This window comes from Eubalaena glacialis, chromosome 5 (genome assembly GCF_028564815.1).
Source record: "Eubalaena glacialis isolate mEubGla1 chromosome 5, mEubGla1.1.hap2.+ XY, whole genome shotgun sequence".
NCBI lineage: Eukaryota > Metazoa > Chordata > Mammalia > Artiodactyla > Balaenidae > Eubalaena > Eubalaena glacialis.
In genome coordinates, this window is record NC_083720.1 from 14496419 (window position 1) to 14523520 (window position 27102).

At 34.8% G+C, this 27102-nt stretch overlaps 1 protein-coding gene across 2 annotated transcripts in view; it reads left to right on the top strand.

Moving 5' to 3' along the window:
* The window catches only part of MFSD8 (major facilitator superfamily domain containing 8), a 41299-nt gene extending 15083 nt beyond the window's left edge, over nucleotides 1-26216 (top strand). For both annotated transcript variants that reach the window (XM_061191988.1, XM_061191987.1), the window contains exons 4-12: nucleotides 5029-5269; nucleotides 6089-6202; nucleotides 8361-8505; nucleotides 9227-9282; nucleotides 12762-12870; nucleotides 20361-20495; nucleotides 23678-23781; nucleotides 23867-24114; nucleotides 25870-26216. In XM_061191988.1, coding sequence (XP_061047971.1) covers nucleotides 5029-5269; nucleotides 6089-6202; nucleotides 8361-8505; nucleotides 9227-9282; nucleotides 12762-12870; nucleotides 20361-20495; nucleotides 23678-23781; nucleotides 23867-24114; nucleotides 25870-26076 — 1359 coding nt within the window. In that variant the 3' untranslated portion in view covers nucleotides 26077-26216. The remainder of the gene's footprint in view (nucleotides 1-5028; nucleotides 5270-6088; nucleotides 6203-8360; nucleotides 8506-9226; nucleotides 9283-12761; nucleotides 12871-20360; nucleotides 20496-23677; nucleotides 23782-23866; nucleotides 24115-25869) is intronic.
* Nucleotides 26217-27102: the final 886 nt, after the last annotated feature.

Consider the following 27102-nt stretch of genomic DNA (forward strand, 5'->3'; position numbering starts at 1 on the left):
CATCCCATCCATACCCCTTCCCTAATAAAAAGGAAACTAAGCTAGACATAGTCTGAATTCCTAAAATGTATAAATGATATTGCTATGGAATAATTTCATGCTTTCTGATAGAATTAATTTGGGTTGTCAGGTGACATTGTGAAAAGAATAGACAATATATGTATTTTGATGCTGTGGTTACTACATGGGAAGGAGGGAGTGACAAGAAGATGCAAGTTTGGTGGGTACTCTGACATCAATTGATCATCAGTTGATGATCAAGTCCTGTCAATTCTACCTTTTTAAAAAATATATTTGACATATAACTGTCAGTTCTGTCTTAAAATTCCAGTAATGAATTCATTAAAAATCAGTATTTAAGTTGGAGACATAATTAATCTATAATAATATTTCAGTTAAGGTTCTTGAAGGAGTTCCTCTGTGCTTCCTAACTCCTCCTCACTCCTGAACCTGCTACAATCTGATTAACTCCTCTGCTACCCTGCAACTTCTCTTGATGAGGTCTCCAATGACTTAATCGCTCACCAAATAGTAGATACTTTTCAGTCCTTACTTTAGGTGACATTTGGGTAGTGTTTGACATTGTTGTCCTCTCTTTGCTTCTTGAAACTCCCTTAGCTTCCATGACATTACTCTTAACTCTTTATTCTTAAATTATTTTGTGTATTTTTCTCTATCAACTTGCCCCTTATATTTTGGTTTTCTCCAGAGGAGAGTGTGTGTGTGTGTGTGTGTGTGTGTGTGTGTGTGTGTGTCAGCCTAGATCCTGAGTCTTGGCCAATATTAGATCTATAGCCAGTAATTTATTATATCATGTACTTGGATGAACCTAAGGTCCTCAGATCTTTACACTTTTTCCTCCTTTTTTTTCTGGAGTGCTTTCCTTCCCTCCATCTCTCCTTTCTTCTGCCATTCCCTTCCTCCCTTCTTCTCCACTAGTTTTTATTAATTCTTCAAGGCTTTGCTCCAATGTCACCTCCTCTGAAAAGCCTTTTCTTACTGTCCCTCACCCCAGTTTGCATTAGAAGGTTTTCCTATGTGCTTCCATATCCCTTTATCATTAATACTTATCATTGAGTGTTGTAACAGTGTGTTACAGAGAGTTTACCTAACTTATCTACAAGATTGTTAGAATGGTTGGATGGCTTCAACAAAAATAGTAGACACATTTGATGAATATTTAGGGTTTAAAAATTATACCTATTATATAAGAAATTTATTGACATCTTATATTTCATTTTAGATTTTTTAGTTTTTACAATTTTTAACTTAAAAATGCTATTTTGTTATGCTATCTTTTAAAAGAAATATAGGAAAAAATACACATTTTACTTTTTAGTGATTTAGTGCCATGTTTTCATTGCCATTTTGAAAATTAATTTAAACTAACTAAAAATTTATTTTACATGAAATCATTACTCATGACACTAAAAATTCTTTCCATACTGGCAGAATTATTAGAATTGGAACAGAATATTTAACAATTCTGGAGCAATATCTTCTGTGCTAAAATATGTATTTCCATGTATCAAAACTCTTGATTTCTATGGTCCCTGTATCTAGTTTGTTTAACCTCAAAAGAAAGGTATTTACAAAATTAGGTCTACTCAGCATAATAAGTTGAATTTTGAAAAGGTACACTCCTTTCTCCAGATATTTGCAATCTCTTCAAAGGTAAATTTATTGAGAGCACACGAACATATCACTAGTTCTTTGGCAATACAAGCATAACATTTTCACCAAAAACCTTGTGAGTTAATTTTCTCAAGTTATTTCATAATAATATTGATAGCTCATTGTGTGCCAGGCACAATATTAAATCCTTCATCTAAATCATCTTTTGATCTTCATAACAACTCTGTGAGGTGGTCATTATCACTCCTGTTTAACAGATAAAGAAACTCAGGCTAGAGAAGTTAGGTAGCTTGCCCAAGATTCACACAGCTAGACAATGGCAGAATCAAGCCTATCTGAAACCAAAATCTGACTCTACAGTGCTATGTTACCTACTGCCTTAAGATTTTTCATTCTTTTTTTTAAATGTTATTTGTTTATTTATTTTATTGAAGTATAGTTGATTTACAATGTTTTAGGTGTATAGCAAAGTGATTCAGTTATACACACACACGTACACACACACACACATATTCTTTTTCAGATTCGTTTCCATTATAGGTTTTTACAAGCTACTGAATATAGTTCCCTGTGCTATACAGTAGGTCCTTGCTGTTTATCAAAATGTTCATTTTTAATTTAAGGCTACTATCTCTTTTACGATAATATGTTACCAAATATTACTTAGCTTAAAAGTCATCTGTGAGAAAGATAAAAAGCTAGGCCAAAACCACCCCTCTAAAACCCCCAAACAGTAAGTTATTTGTCTGAAAGGAATTTGGCACTGCTGTGAATCTCTGACTTGTGCTTCTGGCCCTGGCTGATAGACAGCTATCAGCCCAGTGATTCCGTAGCCTGTGTTGCCCAGAGTTGTGATTGATTTCCGGGAAAACTCATATTCTTAAACCCAGATTTTGAATTGGAATGATAGGTTGTCTATAGGCCCAGGGACGTAGTGGGACTACTCATGCATGTTACAATAAAATATAATAATAAAACTGACATATCAGTAAAAACAAAATACCAAGAAATATTAATTTTTTATGTATAGGTAACATTCATTTAGTGCATACTATAGGCAGACATGACCCTAGGCACTATACATGTCTTGGCTTAAATAATTCTCATAACAACTCTGTGAAGTTACCCTCATTTGACAGATAAAGAATTAAAGCATGCTGGTTTTTTTCCTCAGCTACTCAAAAATGGAGGATTTTTCAGAATCAAATAAGTAGAACCTGGTTTGGAAACTCCTTGATGGCAAGAACTGTGTTTATTCAATTTGTATTCATATTGCCTCGCACAGGTTTTGTCACAGAGAACGCCCTAGTGACTGTTAATTGGCTGAATAAGCAATAATCTATAAGTAAATAGTTGAGGAGGCTTGGAACACATCTCAGCTCCCATAGCAAAGCATTAAGATTTCTAGAACTTTGACTTTGTCAGTATTATTAACATGTTTAGAGAAGAATGTTTTGAAATTCAGTACTGCGCACTGTGGGCTTTTTTTTTTTTTAAAAGAAGAGACAGATCTAACTTTTACTGAAGTGTGCAAAACCAAACAAGTTTACAGATAATTACCATACAATATGAGTGGGTAAAAGTCTTAAGAGCATGATGTGTGAGTGTGTGTGCGTGTTCACAGGGGAGAGAGAGCTAGAGGGAGAGGGAGAGAGGCAGAGAGAGACAGAGAAGGAGTGGGGGCCGGGGGAGAGAGAGACATACACACAGACTGACACAGACAGACAGACATGGGGGTTAGGGAGATGTTGCTGATCCAGACTAAAGAGATCCTGGAAGATTTCCCAAAAGCAGTTATATCTGAGCTGAGTTTGGAAGGCCTACAGAAATTGGTCACCAGAAGGAGTGGTCAGGGCCAGGGAGTAGGAGTTTGGAAAGGCATTCCTGATGGAAGGGGCAGTAGAGGAACCTGTGCAAAGGCCTGGAAGCAAAGAGCTTGACTCATTTTGGAAACTTCAAAAAGTTCTGTGTGGCTGGAAGTTAGAATTGGGGGGAGGGAGCACGCAGAGAGATGAAGTTAGAGAGGAAAGACAGTGGCCAGCTTGTGAGCTAGTTTTACATAATAAGTAGTTTAGATTTTATCCTGAAAACAATATGATAGAGATCATTAGAGGTGGCCAGAGGACTGGAAACAACATGCTGTTATTACTATAAGAGAGAGAGAAACACACAGGAGCGCAGATAACAGTTCAATTACTGAACTGATACCTTCTGTTGTGGTATAGAACCTGTATCTTCCAAACCATTTTACTTTCCTGGTAAAATTCTAGCAGAATTCTAGAAGATTCCAGTTTTCCAGTCATTGTAAAGAATAGTATCCAATGAAAATAGCAAATGTTGTTAAAATTGTTAGAGCCATCTTCAAGAGTCAGCTCACTTCTGTCCATGAAACGGACACTTGACTATTATGATCAATTGATATCCTGAGAAGACACTTTTATCCTTTTGCTTTCAAACCACTAGACATTTAATATTAAATTGTTTTCATTGCTTTTTTGAAAATTAATTTTTAAATTTATATGACATGAAGTCATTATACTTACTCTTATTTCTCATCCCACACAAACAGAAATGTACCTAAATATCTTCATTTTAAGCTTTTTAAAAATATCTTTGGAAAAGAAAAGGCCATGGTTTTCCTTATTAAGTTGTCCTACCACTTAACCTATATATGTTTAAACTTATGTCCTAAAATTTAATGGCTCTTATTTTTCCGAATTATTATATAACCTACCATATTTTTAAAAACCCAATCTGTTGATTTATTCCATAGTCCCTTTTGTAAGCTAAAGTTTTCTGTTTTCTGAAAGTATTTTCTGAGTTGTAATCATTTGGTTTTTCCCTCAGTATTAATGATATATAAATCCTCTTTGGTAGAATCCTGGATTGTCTATGCTGAAAGGAAGAATTAGTAGTAGGTTTAATGAGAGAAATTTTATTATTGTCTTTAAGCATTTGATTATTGTGCCCAGTTAAAAAAAATAGATTCACAGTGCTAATGGTTGTTTAGTTTATACAGTAACGTAAGGTAAATAATTATATTTACTTTACAAGAATTAAAGAATGGCATATTATTTTTATGATGTTATTGTTAGGTATATAATGTGATTTTTTTTAACAAGATTTTTATGACAGAATTTCTATAATTGTTCTAAAAGATGAAGTTTCTTAAACATTTTTCCTTGTGTATAGTGAATTGTTAACACATTTAATTGTAATGTCAGAAGTTTGAATTCCTTACTGTAAGTAATGGTGTTATAAAACTTATGTGTTAGAATTATTGTTTTTATTTTTTTAATAAGAAATGTTACATGGTCAGAAAAAATGTATTTAGATTTTTAACTTTACTTTTCTCGGATAACAATTCTTAAAGCATTGTACTTTTTTCTGCAGGTTGATCAGACTGCCGATGCAAGTTTTTTGGGCTGGGTTATTGCTTCTTTTAGCCTTGGCCAAATGGTCGCTTCACCTATATTTGGTTTGTGGTCTAACTATCGACCAAGAAAAGAACCTCTTACTGTTTCCATTTTCATTTCGGTGGCAGCCAACTGCCTCTATGCATATGTCCAGGTTCCAGCTTCTCATAATAAATACTACATGTTGGTTGCTCGTGGATTGGTGGGATTTGGAGCAGGTAATATGCATGCATGTATATTTTTGGTTGTGTTGGACTCACATTCATCCTGACATTTATGGCCTTCTCTCACCTAGGGTCACCTCTTCTCAATCTCCTATACGACATTCAACATACAGATGTCTCATTGCAAATATCTTTCCTATCATTTTGCCTTTGCTCATGATGTTCCCATTACCTATAGTTTCTCTCTTCTGTTCCCATGATTCTTCATCCTTCAAGATTCAGTTCAAGTTCCACCTCTTCCATGAAGCTTTCTTAGGCTACACTACCGCTTCTCCAACATGTCTCTGGCATTTGCTTATATACTGTTTTGCACTGTTTTCATCCCTTATCACCAACTAGCTAGTAAACTTAGTGTAATTAGAGACAATTTATGACTTTTGAAAATATTCTCTAGCCCCTAGCAGAGTCTCTTCAACATAAATGCTCAGCAAATTTTTTTGACTTAAATTTTTAGGATTTCTTTTTATAAACATGCAGAGTGTGTAGCATATTCCTTTTAAAATAGTGTAGCAATTAGTAGTACTCCATTCACTCAATGCTTTCTCGGTATTTAATGATGAAAAAAGTTTAAGTTTCCTGTATGCCATTTTTTCATTCATTCACATCTTTAACTGTGTTTTCATATTACTAAAAGTAATATTTTCCATTAATTGATACATTTGTTCACTATACATGCCTTGTATAATCATAAAGAGGAAGCAGTAACTATGTTGTAGGTTAATATTTCTTCTTCTGTATAGAGCCAAATTAAGTTGAATTTTTATAAACTGGAGAGTATTTTCTTTTACTTTGTATTATTGTGTCTTTTCTTAGGAAATGTAGCTGTTATTAGATCGTATATTGCTGGTGCTACCTCTCTTCAGGAAAGAACAAGTTCCATGGCAAACACAAGTGCATGTCAAGCATTAGGTTTTATTCTAGGTCCAGGTAGGTGTTCTTCAGTTATCATTACTTGGATTTGAATTGGGAAAACTTTTGAGGTTCAAATGTTAGATGCAATTCAAGTATAAAACCTCATAGGTGAAGGCAAAGGGAGGGAAACTGATATTTTTTGATCTAGCAGTGAGGCTAGGCTCTTTATATGTGTTAACTCATGTTCCCTAAATTAAATGTTATTAGTCCCACTGTACAGATTAGGACACCAAGGCATAGAGAATCTCAGTAAATTATCCAGGGTCATCCTGATAGTAAATAGGAAATATGAGATTCAAACCTCACTGTCTGATTCCAAAGTATACGTTCTGTCAGATAATCATTTAGCTTGACATCTCAGCAAGAGTTTGCTTTTTTTTCCCTGTTTATGAGAAACAAAATTCTTTTAATTGAAGGATTTGAGGAAAGTTATAGGAGGTTTTTCCCCTTTTGCCTTTTGCGCATACCTTTAAGACTTTTCTAAGGTTGAAGAAAATGAAAGAGTTTAAAAAAGATTTACTAGTCTCTTCTTCTTTCCAAGCTTTCATACTTTAATGAATATAAAAATATATTAATGAGATTTAATATTTCCCGAAGGCCAATTAATTTTCTGCTAAATGAGTAGAGAAATTAATTTTTTATGCCTAGCATAACTTTGAAAAGCCATATAATTGGCCCATGCTTTTAATATTGCAGTTATAAATAGCATCAATTTGAATCCAACTCAGTTTACTTCATCATTAACACCCCAACCTCCAGTTTCCATTACTTCCATTACTTCGCTTCAACAGAAGTAAGCCTAATTCATCATTCACCAAAATCTAGTATTTTAGTTCAGTGTTCTGGAATAAAATATAAGCAGAAATCTAGAACAGTTGAACCTATTGCCTTATTATATACATGAGGGCATAGTCTGGGTCTTTTTAAACTTACCACTCTACCCTCAGTTTCTAGCACAGTACCTGGTGTAGGCTTAGGTTCTCAGTAAATATTTTGGCCATCTAAAAGGCATTTTAAAGATTATTCACGGGGCTTCCCTAGTGGTGCAGTGGTTAAGAATCTGCCTGCCAATGCAGGGGACACGGGTTTGAGCCCTGGTCTGGGAAGATCCCACATGCTGCAGAGCAACTAAGCCCGTGTGCCACAACTACTGAAGCCCGTGCACCTAGAGCCCGTGAGCCACAACTACTGAAGCCTGCGCCCCTGGAGCCCGTGCTCCTCAACAAGAGAAGCCACCTCAATGAGAAGCCGCGCTCGCCTCAACTAGAGAAAGCCCGCGTGCAGCAAGGAAGACCCAACGCAGCCAAAAATAAATAAATAAGTAAATAAAATTTTAAAAAAAAGATTATTCACTAAAACATTTTGTATTAAAGATGAGTAAATGTAGGCCTGAAAAGATTAGATGACTTTTCCAATAATAACCACCTCAATAAGCACAAACATTTATTGACTGCTTACTATATGCTAGATGCTGTTCTAAGTGCTTTAGGTGCAGTATTTTACTTAATCCTCACCCTAAGGTTACATGTAAAGTCCTGGCAGAACCAGATATAGAATCTAAATCAGGAGAGCAAACCAATACTTACCCAATCTGATTTTTGCCACAGATCCAAATTGAAAATGATATTAAATATATATAATTTAAGTACCATATACACAGTAATATTTTAAAATATTGAGTTAAAATGTGACAGTTTCTTATAATGAAATTGATTAAACTTGAATAATTTACTTATGGAAGAAATTGTATAATTTAAATTTCGTACAGAGATGTATTTTAAAAAAAGAAAATACTGACAAGTTATGTTAGGTATAATCCCTTGTGAATGCCTGTACATCAGTGCTTCTCACCCATTTTTTTATGTTATTGTCCCCCTAAGGAGGCTTTTCAGGCATTTCTTTCCTAATCACTCCATCCCATGAAATTTTAATACCACAGATCTATATTGTATGTGTTTTATGTACTGTATGCATATCTGTGCTTTATACAGAAAAAGAGTAAATGTTTTGCCTCTCCCCACCAAGAACCAATTTGCTTGCCCCTGTTGAGATGTCTGATGCAGATGGATGATTCCATATATTACTTCCAATTCTATGGTAAATATTTCTCACATTTATTTTAGCCTGTGCCTCCCATATAATAATTAATCTGTATACATTTTATTTTAATAAGTTTTTCAGACTTGTTTTGCACTCATTGGAGAAAAGGGCGTGACATGGGATACCATTAAGCTGCAGATAAACATGTACACAGCACCAGTTTTACTTGGCGCCTTCCTGGGAATTTTAAATATTATTCTGATTCTTACTGTATTAAGGTAATTAGATAGAAATGATAAAACTACTCCTGTAGATTGTGAAATTAAATAAGCATTATCATTGTTGGAGAATTATTATTTCTATGATGTCTTTATTTGGTTTTTGATGTCTAGTTGTGTTCATATTTTCTGATCAGCTAATGCATGTGGTACTGATAACTAAAATAATAGATGATGAATAAGAACAGATTATAAGGTCTTTAAAGATTCAAGGTTTGGTCTTGGTTTACTAATGATAGGTTTCTAAGTAGGGGAAATGGCATGAAAGCAACATTTTAAGTAGATTAACGATTAGGTTCAACCTTAGATACAAAAGTTACTCATAATGTATATCTCTTATCTTTTATATATTAGAAAAAATTTCATAAAACTACAGAAGTTTTGTTACTTTATATTTCTTTGGAGTGTTTTATCCAAGAGTCCAAAATGTTTATAACTCATGTTAAAAATCATTGGAAAACTTCAAATACTGATTAAGGCAGCTCATGTGTGCTTTTGGATGAATTGAGTTTTTTTTTCATTTTATATGATAATATAATAATAATTATAACTTGTATTTTAAAAATTTTATCAGTTATATATCATAATAATTTCATTACTCAGAAGACAGTAAAAGAAACTATACCAGAATGTGAAAAAATAGAAAGCTAGTAATAAATTTAAACTATTATCTATTATACTAAGCCTTTCATGGATACAATATTTATGTTTTTCTTTTAAGAGAACACCGTGTGGATGACTCAGGACGACAGTGTAAAAATATTAATTTTGAAGAAGGTACTATTAACCTGTTTGACTAAATTACTATAATATTACAGAGTGTTTCAAATGATTCTATCTCTTTGATATTCACTTGAATTTTGTCTCTGAGGACAATACAATGGGTAATTGGGGAAGATCTTCAAAGCTGAAAGTTAGCTAAGTTGATTTTTTTTAAAGGCATGCCTATATCAGTGATTTGGTGTGCACAATTGGTAAGGTTAAAACCATTGCTAAAAATCACTTCATCTTGTTTTCAAAAAGCCAGTATCCTAAAATCCTTGAGATCTTTGGAATGATTTCAGTATTATTGCTACCAAATGTATCTTTCTGTTTCAAGTATTTCTTTATTCACTTAATCATGGGAATAAGTAGGGTTTCTCTTTTGTATTTTTATTCTTTTGGTATACTCTACAAATGCACATTTTCATCCTTCAGATCTTTCTCTGACTCATAAATAGGTACCCAGTCTCGTAAGTAGGTATATTTTACTAAATAAACCATTATTTAAGTACTCCTAGTTATATCCTCCTTGGGGATTGTCCCCCCATGCAAAAGAATGCAATTTAGTCCTTGCCCTCAAGGAGTTTATAAAGTTTTGGAAAAGGCACTGTTAATTTTACCAAGTTCTTTGATAGACATTTTATTTAATTTTTACAACAAAACTGGTGGAAGGTAAAGTTAAAAGTAGTCGGGTGGAGAGCAGAGTGGTGAGGAGCTATAGCAAATTTTGAACAAAGGAGAAGTATGACGATAGTCAGATTGCAAGTGAGGCTAATCCAGATATGTAAAGGCCTGAACTACAGCAGTAACTGAGAATGAAGAAGGGATGAGATATGAGCTTTTGAAGAAAAAAAAAAAAAGAAGATTCTGACAGGTTGGGTAGGGAATATTAAGGAATGGAGGGGGTTGTTGAAGATGTCTGCTGGGTTTTGATTCTAGATAATTGAAGGAATGAGAGAAGAAGAATTTAAGAAGGGACACTGGCTGAAAAGATAAGATGATTTCAATTTGGTTCAAGCCAAATATAATGCTACCCTAGAACAACTAAAAAATTCCAGAGGCATCTGTAATTTTGGCAGTAGAGATCAAAGCTAGAGATAGAAATTTGGGAATCATCTAGTGAAAAACACTACAGCAACAAAGAGAGAGTGAGAGAAAGGAGGAAAGGAAGGGGTAGATGAATCAAGTGTGGCAAAATATTGTTGAATCTAGGGCATAGATGGATAAGGATGTGTTTGAAAGTTTTCAAAATTAAAAGAAAGAACAAAAGAAAGAATGAGTGGTGAGGAAGTGCCAGCAGTGGGTATAAGCTACTCTTTTGAAAAGGTGTAAGATAGGATGCTAACTTAAAGGACCTATCTCTCTACCTCTTTAAAGGTAAAGAGAATGAGCAAGTTAAAGAGGGTGAGGTTGAGGGGCTGAGAGAGGGAAGATACACAAATCTTTCATAAGTTGAAGGGGATAACCATATAAATCCTTGCTTTATTGACTTTAATATGCTTAGAAAGCACCTGGGAACCTTGTTAAAATGCAGAGTCTGTTTCAGTAGGCCTGGGGAAGGAGAATCGACATTTATAACAAGCTCCCATGGGAACTGATGCTGCTGGTCTATGAACCACACTTTGAGTAGCAAAGACATACAGCTACATTGTCCAGTGTGGTAGCCACTAGTCACATTTGGCTGTTTAAACTTAATTACATTTAAGAAATTCCTCATTCTCACTATCTCACTAGCTACATTTTTTTTTTTTTTGGCTGTGTGGTGTGGCTTGCAGGATCTTAGTTCCCTAACCAGGGATTGAACCCGGGCCACATCAGTGAAAGTGCCGAGTCCTAGCCACTGGACCTCCAGGGAACTCCCACACTAGCTACATGTCAAGTGCTTGGTTAATGGGTATATGTGACTAGCAGCCAGCTGTACTGGACAGTAGAGAGAAAGAACATTTCCATCACGTCAGAGTTCTATTGGACAGCACTGCTCTAAAACACAAATGAGAGTTTAAAAAGGAGAGATCTGTTTCCTTTCATAAGATTTCTAGGTCCTTCAAAATAATTTTTATAAAACAAAGATCATTTTTAAATTTCAATAAATGTTTAGATAACACATATCAAGTTGTTCCTATTATTAAAGGTGTTATGGGATAGGATTTAATTTCCAATTACACAGTTTTTTAATCAATATGTAGTGTTTTCTTAAAATTCTTATAATTAGGATACCTAGTCAGTTCCCACAGTTTAGGATGCAACATTTCTGAGTCTCCCCACTAAAGCTAGCACTGGTTGGAGGCTGCAGAAAACTAACCACATATGAAGTAAACTCCAGTCTAACTTGGGGCAATGTTGATATTTGATTCAAAGGAGTAAAGACTGGCTTCTAGGTGGTGATTGAGAATCAGGGAGGTCTATCCAAAATAATTCAAGGCCCACAGGGACCAGAGTCTACCCCAGAAAAGGAACTGGACAAAGGTGTGACTGGTTTTCTTTGTGTGAAAGGGAGGTCATAACCCTATGTCGAGTGCCCAAGGTGCTTAATTGCCCCCAAGTATAGCAGACTATTTTCAAATCTCACTTATTATTGGAGGAAGAACTCCTCCTCAGGAATCCTGAGATATAAAGGCAGGCACTATTATGAAAAAATTATAGAAATTTACTGTGTCTTAGGAAAATCACCCCCTGCCCCCACTTCTGCTACACATACACTTAAAGATAACATACATTCTTGTATTACTTGCCTGGTTTACTCTGAATGAGTGAGTAAATTATAAAGTAGCATGATGGATATGTATACATACATGTATCAATATATGACTTTACATTTCTCAATTACATCAGATACAGCTTATATTGAGTGTGTTACTTAACTATATAGTTCAAGATAAGTGAATATGTTAACTCATTTGCCTTCCTAATTTATAAAACCACCATCAAATCTTGGTAGTTCTTTGCAAAAAATATAAATGATAACGTAAGGATTTAAAAAAAAATTGTGGCTAAAAAATAAGGATATTTACTAATAGTAATTCCACGTACTGTTGAAATTCAAAATATATATCCATTGAGGTGAATCATAGAACTGAGAACTTATTTAATAAACTATTTGAGGTCTTCATGAAATCCATGTAAATTTAAAATTTAGGTAAGGTAGAAAAAAATTTAAAGCAAATTTAGTATTTAGTATGAGATCATTTTATAGAATTCTATGGACATACATTTCTGTTTTTGGTTGAGAGACGCCAAATAGAAGATCTGAGTATTTGCTGTAGGTAACAGAATTGAAGTGTATGTCCTGGGAAGAAAATTCACTTTAATTTTAAATGCCATTTCCAAGTTATTTCTGTTATGTAAATTGTTAACTTTTAAATTGCTTTGAAAGCCTAAAAAAATGATTTTAAATGTTAGTCATTGAATTTGCTACATATAATTTTTACACTATTTTAGTGTCGTAAGAAAAATTAGTTGTGTAGGTAATATAATTTTTCTTCTGATTGCTACAGCAAGTACAGATGAAGTTCAGGTCCCCCAAGGAAATATTGATCAAGTTGCTGTTGTGGCCACCAATGTTCTGTTTTTTGTGATTCTGTTTATCTTTGCCCTTTTTGAAACGTAAGTTTTTTTCTGTTTTCATCTAAATCTGATTGTGTGAGTAACCTATATTTCTTAATGCAATATTAATCAGGAATATAGATGTTCTCAAAAACCTTATGTAAGGCATATTTTTCTTATCATGATGTAAAAAGCATATATAAATTTTTTGCCTTTTAACTTGAATGTAGTTAATTCTCTGCCTGTAATCTTACTGCCTTATCTTCCTTCCTCGTAAGGGAGTCTGTTTCACTAGTCTGTCTCCCTTTCCTCTGAGTTTTATGATAAATATACTTATAAAACTTTGTGTATTAATTTAATTTACTTTAAGCTATATAGCTCCCTACATATGTATGTTGGGTTCAGTCTAGAAATTTTAACTCTGTTTAAGCCCTGATCCTGAAAAAACCTAGTATATTACAGAATCTCTGCCTTGTGTAGGCTTTGTTGACCATTAGTTATCATATGGCTTTTTTTTTTTTTAATTGGAGTATAGTTGCTTTACAGTATTGTGTTAGTTTTTGCTGTACAACGAAGTGAATCAGCTATATGTATACATACATCCCCTCCCTCTGGGGCCTCCCTCCCACTTCCCCCACGATTCCACCCACCTAGGTCATCACAGAGCATCGAGCTGAGCTCCCTGTGCTATATACAGCAGGTTCCACTAGCTATCTATTTTACACATGGTAGTGTATATATGTCAATCCTAATCTCCCAATTCATCCCACCCTCCCCTTCCCCACCGTGTCCACATATCCGTTCTCTACATCTGCGTCTCTATTCCTGCCCTGAAAATAGGTTCATCTGTACCATTTTTCTAGATTCCATATACATGCGTTAATATACGATATTTGTTTTTCTCTTTCTGACTTACTTCACTCTGTATGACAGACCCCAGGTCCATCCACATCTCTACAAATGACCCAATTTTGTTCCTTTTTATGGCTGGGTAATATTCCACTGTATATATGTACCACATCTTCTTTATCCTTTCATCTGTTGATGGACATTTAGGTTGTTTCCATGTCCTGGCTATTGTAAATAGTGCTGCAGTGAACACTGGGGTACACGTGTCTCTTTGAATTATGGTTTTCTCCAGATATATGCCCAGGAGTGGGACTGCAGTGTCATATGGTAGCTCTATTTTTAGTTTTTTAATGAACGTCCATACTGTTCTCCATAGTGGCTGTATCAATTTACATTCCCACCAACAGTGCAAGAGGGTTCCCTTTTCTCCACACTCTCTCCAGCATTTATTGTTTGTAGATTTTTTGATGATGGCCATTCTGACCAGTGTGAGATGATACCTCATTGTATTTTTGATATGCATTTCTCTAATGATGAGTGATGTTGAGCATCTTTTCAAGTGCCTCTTGGCCATCTGTATGTCTTCTTTGGAGAAATGTCTATTTAGATCTTCTGCCCATTTTTTGATTGGGTTGTTTGTTTTTTTTTTTGATATTGAGCTGCATGAGCTGTTTGTATATTTTGGAGATTAATCCCTTGTTGGTTGTCACTTTGTTTGCAAATATTTTCTCCCATTCCATGGGTTGTCTTTTCATTTTGTTTATGGTTTCCTTTGCTGTGCAAAACCGTTTAAGTTTAATTAGGTCTCATTTGTTTATTTTTGTTTTTATTTTCATTACTCTAGGAGGTGGATCCAAAAAGATATTGCTGTGATTTATGTCAGAGAGTGTTCTGTCTATGTTTTCCTCTAAGGATTTTATAGTGTCTGGTCTTATATTTAGGTATTTAATCCATTTTGAGTTTATTTTTGTGTATAGTGTCAGAAAATGTTCTAATTTCATTCTTTTACATGTAGAGGTCCCGTTTACCCAGCACCACTTATTGAAGAGACTGTCTTTTCGCCCTTGTATATTCTTGCCTCATTTGTCATAGATTAGGTGACCATAGGTGTGTGGGTTTATCTCTGGGCTTTCTCTCCTGTTGCATTGATCTATATTTCTGTTTTTGTGCCAGTACCATACTGTCTTGATTACTGTTGCTTTGTAGTATAGTCTGTAGTCAGGGAGCCTGATTCCTCCAGCTCCATTTTTCTTTCTCAAGATTGCTTTGGCTATTCGGGGTCTTTTATGTTTCCATACAAATTGTAAAATTTTTTGTTCTAATTCTGTGAAAAATGCCATTGGTAATTTGTTAGAGAATGCGTTGAATCTGTAGATTGCTTTGGGTAGTATAGTCATTTTTACAATATTGATTCTTCACATCCAAGAACATGGTATATCTCTCCATCTGTTTGTGTCATCTTTGATTTCTTTCATCAGTGTTTTATAGTTTTCTGAGTACAGGTCTTTTGCCTCCTTAGGTAGGTTGATTCCTAGGTATCTTATTCATTTTTGTTGCAATGGTAAATGAGATTGTTTCCTTAATTTCTCTTTCTGATTTTTCATTGTTAGTGTATAGGAATGTAAGAGATTTCTGTGCTTTAATTTTTATCCTGCAACTTTACCAAATTCATTGATTAGCTCTAGTAGTTTTCTGGTGGAATCTTTAGGATTACCTATGTATAGTATCATGTCATCTGCAAACGGTGACAGTTTTACTTCTTCTTTTCCAATTTGTATTGCTTTTATTTCTTTTTCTTCTCTGATTGCCGTGGCTAGGACTTCCAAAACTATGATGAATAATAGTGGTGAGAGTGGACATCCTTGTCTTGTTCCTGATCTTAGAGGAAATGCTTTGTTTTTCACCATTGAGGATGATGTTTGCTGTGGGTTTGTTGTATATGACCTTTATTATGTTGAGGTAGGTTCCCTCTATGCCCACTTTCTGGAGAGTTTTTATCATAAATGGGTGTTGAATTTTGTCAAAAGCTTTTTCTGCATCTATTGAGATGATCATATGGTTTTTATTCTTTAATTTGTTAATATGGTGTATCACATTGATTGATTTCATATGTTGAAGAATCCTTGCGTCCCTGGAATAAATCCCACTTGATCATGGTATGTGATCCTTTAAATGTGTTGTTGGTTTCTGTTTGCTAGAATTTTGTTTAGGATTTTTGCGTCTATATTCATCAGTGATATTGGTCTGTAATTTTCTTTTTTTGTGATATCTTTGTCTGGTTTTGGTATCAGGGTGATTGTGGCCTTGTAGAACGAGTTTGGGAGTGTTCCTTCCTCTGCAATTTTTTGGAAGAGTTTGAGAAGGCTAGGTGTTAGCTCTTCTCTAAATGTTTGATAGAATTTGCCTGTGAAGCCATCTGGTCTTGGACTTTTATTTGCTGCAAGCTTTTTAATTACAGTTTGAATTTCATTACTTGTGATTTGTCTGTTTATATTTTCTAATTCTTCCTGAATCAGTCTTGGAATGTTGTACCTTTCTATGAATTTGTCCATTTCTTCCAGGTTGTCCATTGTATTGGCATATAGTTGCTTGAAGTAGTCTCTTATGAGCCATTGTATTTCTGCAGTGTCAGTTGTAATTGCTCCTTTTTCATTTCTAATGTTACTGATTTGAATACTGTCCCTTTTTTCTTGATGAGTCTGGCTAAAGGTTCATCAATTTTGTTTCTGTTCTCAAAGAACCAACTTTTAGTTTTATTGATCTTTGCTATTGTTTTCTTCATTTCTATTTCATTTATTTCTATTCTGATCTTTATGATTTCTTTCTTTCTACTAACTTTGGTGTTTTTTGTTCTTCTTTCTCTAGTTGCTTTAGGTGTAAGTTTAGATTGTTTATTTGAGATTTTTCTTGTTTCCTGAGGTGAGATTGAATTACTATAAACTTCCCTCTTAGAACTGCATTTGCTGCATCCCATAAGTTTTGGGTTGTCGTGTTTTCATTGTCATTTGTTTCTATGTATTTTTTTAAATTTCCTCTTTGATTTCTTCAGTGATCTCTTGGTTATTTAGTAGTGTATTGTTTAGCCTCCATGTGTTTGTGTTTTTTACAGTTTTTTTCCTGTAATTGATTTTTAATCACATAGCATTGTGGTTGGAAAAGATGCTTGATATGATTTCAGTTTTCTTAAATTTTCCGAGGCTGATTTGTGATCCAAGGTGTGATCTATCCTGGAGAATGTTCCACGTGTGCTTGAGAAGAAAGTGTATTCTGCTGCTTTCAGGTGGACTGTCCTATAAATATCAATTAAATCTATCTGTTCTGTTGTGTCATTTAAAGCTTCTATTTCCTTATTTATTTTCTGTCTGGATGATCTGTCCATTGGTGTAAGTGGGGTGTTAAAGTCCCCCACTATTATTGCATTACTGTTGATTTCCCCTTTTATGGCTGTTAGCATTTGCCTTATGTATTGAGGTGCTCCTATGCTGGGTGCATAAATATTTATAATTGTTATATCCTCTTCTTGGATTGATCCATTGATCATTATGTAGTGTCCTTCCTTATCTCTTGTAATAGTCTTTATTTTAAAGTCTATTTTATCTGATATGAGTATTGCTACTCCAGCTTTCTTTTGATTTTCATTTGCATGGCACATCTTTTTCTGTCTCCTCACTTTCAGTCTGTATGTGTCCCTAGGTCTGAAGTGGGTCTCTGTTTTTTTATTATTTTAATTAATTAATTTATTTTTGGCTGTGTTGGGTCTTTGTTGCTGCGCGTGGGCGTTCTCTAGTTGTGGCTCGCGGGGGCTATTCTTCGTTGTGGTGTGTGGGCTTCTCATTGCAATGGCTTCTCTTGTTGTGGAGCATGGGCTCTAGGCATGCGGGCCTCAGTAGTTGTGGCACGTGGGCTCAGTAGTTGTGGCTTGCAGGCTCTAGAGTGCAGGCTCAGTAGTTGTGGCTCACGGGCTTAGTTGCTTAGTGGCATGTGGGATCTTCCCAGACCAGGGATCGAACCCCTGTCTCCTGTGTTGGCAGGCAGATTCTTAACCATTGTGCCACCAGGAAAATCCCTGAAGTGGGCTTCTTGTAGACAGCTTATATATGGATCTTGTTTTTGTATCCATTCAGCCAGTCTTTGTCTTTTGGTTGGAGCATTTAATCTATTTACATTCAAGGTAATTATCGATATGTATAATCCTATTACCATTTTCTTAATTGTTTTGGCTTGTTTTTGTGGGTCTTTTTCTTCTCTTCTGTTTCCCTCCTAGAGAAGTTTCTTTAGCGTTTGTTGTAGAGCTGGTTTGGTGGTGCTGAATTCTCTTAGCTTTTGCTTGTCTGTAAAGCTTTTGATTTCTCTGTTGAATCTGAATGAGATCCTTGCTGGGTAGAGTAATCTTGGTTGTAAGTTTTTCCCTTTCATCACTTTAAATATATCCTGCCACTGCCTTCTGTCCTGCAGCGCCCTACTTATGTATGTTGGGTTCAGTCTAGAAATTTTAACTCTGTTTAAGCCTTGATCCTGAAGAAAGCTAGTATATTACAAAATCTCTGCCTCGTGTAGGCTTTGTTGACCGTTAGTTACCATATGGCTTTAAAAAATATATATTTATTTATTTTTAAAAATATTTATTTATTTATTTATTTTGGCTGTGCTGGGTCTTAGTTGCAGCACACGGGATCTTTTTAGATGCAGTATGCGGACTTCTCACTTGCGACATGTGGAGTCTTAGTTGTAGCATGCGAACTCTTAAAGTTGCAGCATGCAGGTGGTATCTAGTTCCCTAACCAGGGATTGAACCCAGGCCCCCTGTGTTGGGTATGCAGAGTTCTACCCACTGGACCACCAGGGACGTCCCTTGTCATATGGCTTTTTAATTTTTAAAATACCTTTCCATTATATTATTAAAATAGTATATTCTTGTAAATATTCCAAACACTACAACTGTATTTCCACATCCACTTCTTTCCCTGGAGGTAACCACTGCTAATACTTCAGTGTGTGTTGTTTTGAAACATTTTTTTCTATACAACTGTAAATATTAAGGGGTGTGTGTTTGTGTCCTTTAAACCAACAAGAATATGTGATATTATCATTTGACAACTTGGTTTTTTCACTTTTCGATATCTTGTAACATTTTTATGCCAGTATATTTTACGCCAGATATACTTGATTTTTTTTTTTTAATTATTGAGATACATGGAATTTTTAGCTCATCTGATTTTGGGGGTATTTATTTTATTATGGTAAATATACATAACATAAACTTAATATTTTAACTTCTTTTTTCAATTTAAAGGATATAATTTATTCTCTTGTACATTTATTTCCCATTTTTGAACCATGTTATTGGACATGTATTAAACTTGTAGTCTGCTATGATTCTTAGAGCTTTTCTGCCGTATTTTCTTTTGTTTTTATTGAGGCCAGATTTGTATATAATAATGTATTTGTTTCAGGTGTACCATTTTAATTACTTTTAATTGCACAATTCAGTGGCATTAAATACATTCACAGTGTTGTGCAACCATCACCACCACCCGTTTCCAGAACCTTTTTATCATCCCAAACAGAAGTGCTACACCCATTTATCACTAAGTCCCATTCCCTCTCACCCAGCCCCTGGTTTCCTCTATTCTCCTTTCTTTCTTTATGAATTTGCCTATTTTAGGTACTTCATATGAGTGGAATCATGCATCCTTTGTCATTTTTTGTCTTGTATGTTTCACTTCACATGATGTTTTCAAGGTTCATCCATGTTGTAGCATGTGTCAGAATTTTATACCTTTTTATGGCTGAATAATATTCCACTGTATTTATATACCAATTTTGTTTATCCATTCATCTGTCAGTGGAAATTTGGGTTATTTCCATCTTTTGGCTATTGTAAATAATGCTACTATGAACATTAGTGTACAAGTATCTGAGTCTCTGCTTTCAGTTCTTTTGGGTATATACCAGGAAGTGGATCATATGATAATTCTATGTTTCACTTATTGAGAAACGAGTGAACTATCTTCCAAAGCAGCTCATCTGATTTTAAAATTTAAAATGGTGATTTTTTTTAAAAGAATGAATATTTGGAATATTTTAAAATTCCTTTTTGTAGCCAGTTAACAGAAGGAGACAGAAAGTAGGAAAAGAAGCTTGGCAAGGAAGGAGACAGATAGTCATATAAAGGAAGAGCAGCATTCGGAGGTAGGGAGAAAAATATGTACATTCAAAGATAGGTATGAAAGAGACAGAGGAAGAGAAAAAAATATCCCAGAAGTTTCTAATAACTTAATCATAGTAAGTTAATAACTTAATCATAGTAACATTATTTCATTGAAAAGAGACCAGTTTAAATCAAAATACAACCATGATTTTTTAATTATATTAGAATGGTAGGAATTATGGTTGGTTTGTTTCCTTTTCCTGTTTTTCAGACTTTTTGCAATGTTGGACATGTTACTTATATAATTACATACAGTAAATATTAAAAAATAAAAATGCAAACAGCCAAACTTAGTAGCTTGTGCATGTTACAACAAAATGTCCTTAAAATGTTTTAAAATTTTTGTTTATGTAGATCTGGTGTCATTGTTAAAAGGGATGCAGATTCTTGAATGTGTTGGTATCATTATTAAATCTTACTATTTCAACTTTAAGTAACAATGCCTATGATTGAAATAAAATAAGAATAATTTCTTTTTTATTTTTCTTAGCATTGTTACTCCATTAACAATGGATATGTATGCCTGGACCAGAGAACAAGCTGTGTTATACGATGGCATAATACTTGCTGCTCTTGGAGTTGAGGCAGTTATTATTTTCATGGGGATAAAATTACTTTCCAAAAAGTAGGTTATTTGTCTTTGGTTTTATTTCAAGTCTTTTTTTGTTTTAAAGTGAAACATGAAATAGAGCTAACGATGTAAATGAATATATTAGTAAAATAATATAAAGCTTTTCTGTCATTATGTATGAGTTTTAGTCCTTGAATGTTTGCAAACAGATTTAAAATTTATTAAGGGAGCATATTTCTATACCATGTAGTATATTCTTTGGTAAAGCAAGATATTTTACAAAGTGAATAACTGTCTTCTAATATATCTTTTGTATATTATGTTTTATTTAAAGTATTTCTATAAGCGTATTTCATAAAACATTTTTCTGCTGTGAAAGTTTAATGGTTAAGTCTGGAAAATTCTGGTTAAAATCACCAAACTTCTTTACTCTAAAACTTCTAAATCTTCAGTATATATACTATATCACCTTCATGACAAGAGTACGTAGCATTTCTCAAAGTTAATTGTAACTTTGATCACAGAACACTTTTTTAAAGAAGCATTTTTGTAAAAGTATAACTGTAAAGAACACACTAAGGAAAATACTTGTATAAAATTAAGTTCATTCATATAGTCTGGAGTGGGACATTAGTTGATGAATTCAGACAGTTCTAACGATTTAATTATTCCTAAAATATTTTAACAATACTTTAGAACTTTAAAAAAGTTCTAAAATCAATTAACAAATATTGAGTCAGTGTGTAGGGTTAGGTGTTATGGGGAATACTATGAAGATTCCTATCCTTATAGAGCCAAGTAGAGGGGCCAAGATACAGATACAGACATAGACATAGATTCATATTCAAAGTTAAATAATAGTACATGCATTACATCTTGCTACAGAAGTAGAGTGGTCCTGCTGATAGGCATTCTTACAGATTATCCAATTTCATGTCCTTCAAAGAGCTTGTATTCTACTGGGGGGAAAGCTAATAAACACAAATGTGAAATCAGGTCATGGGAAGTACTATGAAGAATAGAGCAGAGGAAGAGAATAAAAAGTGGCAAGGCAGGGATGGGAGAGAGAGGATGTGTTGTTTTGATCGGCTGCTCAAGGAGGGCAGCTCAAACGGAAGTTACATCCAAGCAGAGACCTCAGTGAAGTCAGAGAACAGCCATGTAGTGGCCTGGAACTCTCTTGCCCCAGAAGACTGAGCTTCGTACATTTAAGGAACAAGCAGGAAGGCCATTTTGGCCAGAGCAGAATGAGAGAAATGGCAAATGGGAGAAGATCAGTTTGGAAAGATGTGAAGCCTTGTAGGTATTCTGAGGGTAATGGGAAGTGTTGGGTTTGTTTGTTTTGTTTTAGGAATCTTTGATCTTGTTTGTATATTTCATTTTAAAAATTAATTTATTTATTTATCCATTCATTCTTGGCTGCGTTGGGTCCTCATCGCTGCGCATGGGCTCTCTCCAGTTGCGGCGAGTGGGGGCCGCTCCTTGCCGTGGTGTGCGGGCCTCTCATTGCAGTGGCCTCTCCCGTTGCGGAGCACGGGCTCCGGGCACGTGGGCTTCAGTAGTTGTGGCATGCAGGCTCAGCAGTTGTGGCTCACGGGCTCAGCTGCTCCACAGCATGTGGGATCCTTCCGGACCAGGGATCGAACCCGCGTCCCCTGCATGGCAGGCGGATTCCCAACCACTGTGCCTCCAGGGAAGTCCCTGTATATTTCATTTTTTGTTATGGAAAATTTCAAACATATACAAAAGTATAGAGAGAATCATGTACTGAATGTTTAATATCTATTACCCAGCTTCAACAATTATAACCTTGGACAACCTTGATTCATCTATACCTCCACCTACTCCACACTGCCTATCCCCTACACCTGGATTATTTTGAAGCTGATGTTAGACATCATTTCATGTCTTCCATAAATATTTCATTAACTCTAAAAGTTAATGATGACAGCATTATCACATCTAAAAAAATTAACAGTGATTTCTAAATATCATCAAATATCCAGGGAGTATTCAAATTTTCTCCACTGTCTCAAATTTTTTAAAAAATTTGTTTTGTTTTATATTGTTTTATTTCACAGCTTACTCACTTGACTCAGGCTCTTACGTTTCTTAAGTCTCTTTTAATCTATAAGTTTCTTTTCCATCTCTTCCATCTCTCTCTTTTTCTCCCTTACAAATTGAAGCAACCAAGATGTTTGCCCTATAGTTTCCCACATTTTGGATCTTGCTGAATAAACCCCTATGGTGTCTTTGTTTTTTAATATTTTCCTGTGTTTACTATATTTCTTGAAAATTGGTACTTAGATCTAGAAGCTTGATGAGATTTGAGTTCAATTTTTTTGGCAAGAATGTTTTATAGGTGGTGGTATGTGCTTACATCAGGAGAAATGTAAAGTTTTGTTTATCTCTTTTTATGATGTAAGTGGCCATTGACCATTCCTTAGATCCATTAAGTTATTAATAGATCAATGCAAAATGCTGGTATTTTAATTCTATCATTCCTTTATTTATTTGCTGGAACACTTTATATAAAGAGAACTTTTCCATCACTACCTATTTGGTTATCCTGAGGTACAGTTTTTGTAGGAGAGACAGGGTGATCCTTTCCTTTTATTAACTGATTTTTAAAATAATAAGTGGGGTCCCTAACATCCTCTAAAAATACCAAGAGTATTTTATTTTAATATAGTATGAATTTATAAATAACATTTTTATGTGTTTCAAGCCATTGTCATTACTGTTCTTTTTGGTGTTCACGTTGTCATATTTTTAGCCAGCTTCCTCAAATTGGCTCTGGGTCCTTTTTTTTGGCGGGGGGGGAGCGGGGGCGCCCACGCCGTGAGGTCTGCAGGATCTTAGTTCCCCGACCAGGGATCGAACCCGTGCCCCCTGCAGTAGAAGCTCACAGCCCTAACCACTGGACCTCCAGGGAATTCCCTCTGAGTCCTTCTAATCATGACCGAGTAGTCACTGGTAATTTCTGTTCTTTCTGGTATGATAAGATGTCCAGGCTCATCTTATATATTTTCTGCCCCAGACCTTATATCAGCCAGTTTTCAGAGGAGTCCTGGTTCCTTTTAGTGGGAAATTATATTTTGCATTCGTTTTAATTAGTATATCACTAAAAGTATCAAGATACTATTTTATTTATAGTTTTAAAAATTCTAAAAGTAATGAAACTATGTTGTAATACAATGTTTCATTTTTTAATTACAGTTTCTGTCCTTTAACAGGGTTGGCGAGCGTGCTATTCTACTGGGAGGACTCATTGTTGTATGGGTTGGCTTCTTTATCTTGTTACCTTGGGGACATCAGTTTCCCAAAATACAGTGGGAAGGTATAGCTATACATAATTCTATAATGTTAGCCCGTTATTCATTTAAATTAACAAGTAATACACTGTACTGATTTTGTTCTTACAGACTTACATAATAATTCAATCCCTAATACCACATTTGGAGAAATAATTATTACTCTTTGGAAGATTCCAAGAGAAGATCACAATGAAGGACCAACTGGTTGCCCAGTTGAACAAGCCTGGTGCCTCTACACCCCCATGATCCATCTGGCCCAGTTCCTCACATCAGCTGTGCTAATTGGAATAGGCTATCCATCCTGCAATGTTATGTCATATACATTATATTCAAAAATTCTGGGGCCAAAACCTCAGGTGAGTCAGCTAGCATGACACTGCAATTGCGTAAGGTATACTTGTAAGCACTCTTGTTTTTGCTACCATTCTGTATTTGTTTTGTTTTGTTTTTGGCTGTGTTGGGTCTTTGTTGCGTGGGCTTTCTCTAGTTGCTGCGAGCGGGGGCTACTCTTCGTTGCGGTGCGCGGGCTTCTCACTGGGTGGCTTCTCTTGTTGTGGAGCAAGGGCTCTAGGCGCACAGGCTCAGTAGTTGCGGCGCACGGGCTTAGTTGCTCCGCGGCACGTGGGGTCTTCCGGGACCAGGGCTCGAACCTGTGTCCCCCTCATTGGCAGGCGGATTCTTAACCACTGTGCCACCAGGGAAGTCCCTGTAATCTGCTTTTTTAAAGAAATATAACAATACGCTGTAAATATTCTCCCATGACATTTAATTTTCTTTTAGGGAATTATTTTTAATGGAGACATATTCCATCTTATGTATGTACCATCATTTATTCAGTCATTTTCCTATTATACATTTACTTATTTACAGGTTTTACTTCTGACTTCTTTTTAGTAGCAGTTATTTAAATGGCAACAAAATGAAAATAGTATCTTCCTCTTTATAAAAATTAAATTGATAGTTTTACATTTTCAAGGTAGAAATTAGTGTTTATCTATTGAAATAAAGCAAAGAGAAAAAAAATTTTAACATCAGTGTTTTAAAGCTATAATAATAGGTAAAACATTTTGGTAATTTCTGGGTTTTTTTAATCTATAAAGTTATATTTTCACATTTTCAAAGTCAAGAATAAAAGCATATTAATTACAAAAACAATACATGATGGTTATAACAAAATTCAAGTAATTTGCAATGTGTATAGCAGAAAAGGAAGGCTCTCCTTACCTCCATCACACTAAAGTCAACCACTGTTTACTTCATTTGTATACTTCACGGTATTTTTTATGCCTTTTCAAACATATCCACCCTCATGCCTTTTTAAAAAAAGATAAAATGAATTATATCTCATGTATATAAACCTTTTTTACATCTTGGATTTTTTTTCCCCTTAACATACCTTGGCCTTCTTTCCATGTCAATGCGTATAGAGATGTTATTCTTGTTATAAGATCTTATTCTGTATAAGACCATATTCTTTTAAGCAACTGTTTAGTATTCCATTTATTAAATGTACCATAGTTTATTTACTTAATCCACACTTGACAGACAGGTTATTTACAATTGGAGGATATTAAAAATAATGCTGCATTGCACATTCTTGGGTATATTGTATGGCCTATAGTTTTGGATACAGTAGTTGAAGCAGTGACATTGTGGTATAGTGGAAATTAATACAGTGGAGTCAGCCAAACAGGGCTTCATATCTCTTGGATAAGTTACTTGAATTTTCTGAGCTTTAGCTTCCACATTTGTCAAGTGGGCATAATACCAATCATAGAAATTTGTGAACGTTGGAAACAATGTATGTAAAGCACCTGACACAGTGTCTGGAAAATAGCAAGTACAGAATAAATGGTAGCCTTAAAAAGTAAATTTATGAACCATTTCAGCAGACAGTGTTTGTTCTTTTACACTTTTATTTTCCTAAACAGTATATCAAATAAGTTTATTGCTCATTATTTGCTGTATTTATAGAGAGGTAGTTTATATTTAATTTAAAAATAACAGATGGAGGAAGTGATTCTCGTGTTTGTCATAGTTTGGTAATATTAGCATCATCCTTGCTTTTAAAATAACTACACCTGAGTATCAGTCTGCTTCTCCCCCAACAGGGTGTGTACATGGGCTGGTTAACAGCGTCTGGAAGTGCAGCACGGATTCTTGGACCCGTCTTCATCAGCCAAGTGTACGCTGCCTGGGGTCCACGATGGGCTTTCAGCCTCGTGTGTGGAATGGTGGTGCTCACCATCACACTCCTGGGTGTGGTTTACAGAAGACTCATTGCTTTTTCTGTAAGGCATGGAAGGATTCAAGAATAACCTAGCTAAGACTGGTGGAAAGTACCTGCTGTGTGGAACTTTCTCTTTTAAGGCTCTGCTAGACGATTGCTAAGAGTCAGTTTCCTAAAGTCAGGTTGCAGATATTGCATACGTTGAATAACAAGAACATATATTGAATAAAATAGGGAATTCTATGTGTAATTATGAATAGCAAGATAATATAAAAATTCTGGATCATAGTTTCCTTATCTCAAAAAAGAAATAGTCTTCATATGACATTTTTTGCGGGGTGGCATAAAGTCATGAGTGAATAGACAGTGGTCTATAAATGTGAAGTTATACTCTTAAGTCAAACTGCAGAGGCGTCATTAAAATAACAAGAGAATATCTATGCAGTGAAATCATAAGGAGAGTTCTGTATGAATTACCTGTAATAGAATGAAATTATAGAAATTGTTTACCTAAATAGAGGTACTTTTATTCACAGCTATCTCCTTTTTATTTATTAAAAAATGCATTTTCTGTTATAAAGTTTTCCTTATGAAATAAAATCATGACTGTTAAATTTTATACTTACCATGCCTGCCATCCTCCCTTAGCTTCTATAAGTCATGATTTTTAATACTACACTTTCCGTCTTATTTTAGTTCAGGATCTTACTAATTAACCCCTAAGTTAATGGATGTGTATGAATAATGCTCATATTTGAGCAATAAGAGGATTAAGAGATTAAGATGGATTCCGCTACCTGTAATACAGATAACTACTTTTTTCTTTCAAGTCCTAATAAATAATTCACTTTAGAAACATAAGCCAGATATGTGTTATTGTATACATATACTGAACAGCAAACTGTTAAAATTATTGGCATTTTCTAATTCCCTTAAATTCTAGAGAAAAACTATTACCTTATTTATTTTTTCTCTCTCAGTAGTGGTAGGGAAGAGCCAACGGTTTTCAATCTGTGTCTGCATAGCTACTCAGAACTGCAGAATTTTAAATTTGGATAGGCCCCGACAGCCCCAATATAGGCAGGCTAATAAATCTGAGGTAAAATAGCTGTAA